We start from the raw sequence: 1,088 nt of genomic DNA, 5'->3' as shown, positions 1-1,088 counted from the left end.
CCCCCTCCCCTTTTAGGGGAAGCCCCAGCAGGCCCCACTTTGGGGGGCGGCGGGGCCTTATGCCCCCCCCCCCCCTTCCTCACCGCCCCCCCCCCGCCCCCCCTCATCCTCCCGCCCGCTCGCCGCAGATGTACCTGCGACTGCAGTGGGTGTCGAGCATGGCCGTCCGTGACGCCGAGTGCCGCTGGCCCTCCGAGTGGAAGTGGCAGGCCACCGACAGCGCCGCCGCCACCAAGCCGTCGGCCAAGGAGAAGCAGTGGCTCGACAGCTGGCTGAAGGCGCCCGCCTTCTTCCGAGACACTTCCGAGACCCTTCGCGGCGGGCTCGCGCCGACGCCGCGGCTGCACGCGGCCGCGGCGGGCGGGACGCCGCCGCCAGCCACCACCACCACCACCGGGTAGAGGCCACCGCAGGTCGTTTCTCACGCCGCCCGCGCGCCCCGCCGCCCCGCGTCTGCAGACCCGCACGCAAGAGTCGCCGCCGGACGAGGTTGCGTTCCTGCAGTACACGTCGGGCTCGACCGGCCACCCGAAGGGCGTGATGGTCGGCACGCGCAACCTCGTCGCCAACATCGACGCCATCGCGCAGGTGCGGATGGCGCAGTCAGAGATGGGCGCCCTCCCGGCAGAGGAGGTCGGCGTCGCCTCGTGGCTGCCGCAGTACCACGACATGGGCCTCATCGGAGGCTGCCTCTCCGCCGCGATCCGCGGCTGGCGCGCCGACCTCACCTCGCCCTTCACCTTTTTGCAGCGGCCCGTCGTCTGGTTGCAGATGATCACGCGCATGAAGGACACGCACCTCGTCCAGTGCACGGCGCCAAACTTTGGGTACGCGCTGTGCATCCGGCGCGTCAAGGGCGACGCGCTGGCGAAGCTGTCGCTCGCGCACTGGAAGGTCGCGATGAACGGCGCAGAGCCGATCCGCGCGTCGACGGTGACCGAGTTCTCCGCGCGCTTCGCGTCGTGCGGCTTCGAGTCGCGCGCGTGGGCGCCGGTGTTTGGGCTGGCCGAGAACTGCCTGTACTGCTGCGGCCGCGCCGAGGAGACGGTCATCCTGCAGGTGGACCGCGCGTGCCTGGGCGTCGGCGA

At 72.0% G+C, this 1,088-nt stretch overlaps 1 protein-coding gene across 1 annotated transcript; it reads left to right on the top strand.

The window, feature by feature from the left end:
* Nucleotides 1-158: 158 nt before the first annotated feature.
* EMIHUDRAFT_253874 (hypothetical protein) lies at nucleotides 159-1,080 on the top strand (the record flags this gene model as incomplete). The annotated part of the gene is made up of 2 exons (XM_005782052.1): nucleotides 159-168; nucleotides 473-1,080. Coding segments are annotated over 2 exons (618 nt in total), but the record flags the coding sequence as incomplete, so codon positions are not given.
* Between the last annotated feature and the right edge of the window lie 8 nt (nucleotides 1,081-1,088).

The sequence above is a fragment of the Emiliania huxleyi genome, assembly GCF_000372725.1.
Source record: "Emiliania huxleyi CCMP1516 chromosome Unknown EMIHUscaffold_1941, whole genome shotgun sequence".
Lineage (NCBI taxonomy): Eukaryota > Haptophyta > Isochrysidales > Noelaerhabdaceae > Emiliania > Emiliania huxleyi.
The sequence above is the reverse complement of the archived record's forward strand: the minus strand, read 5'-3'. Positions and strand labels throughout refer to the sequence as shown.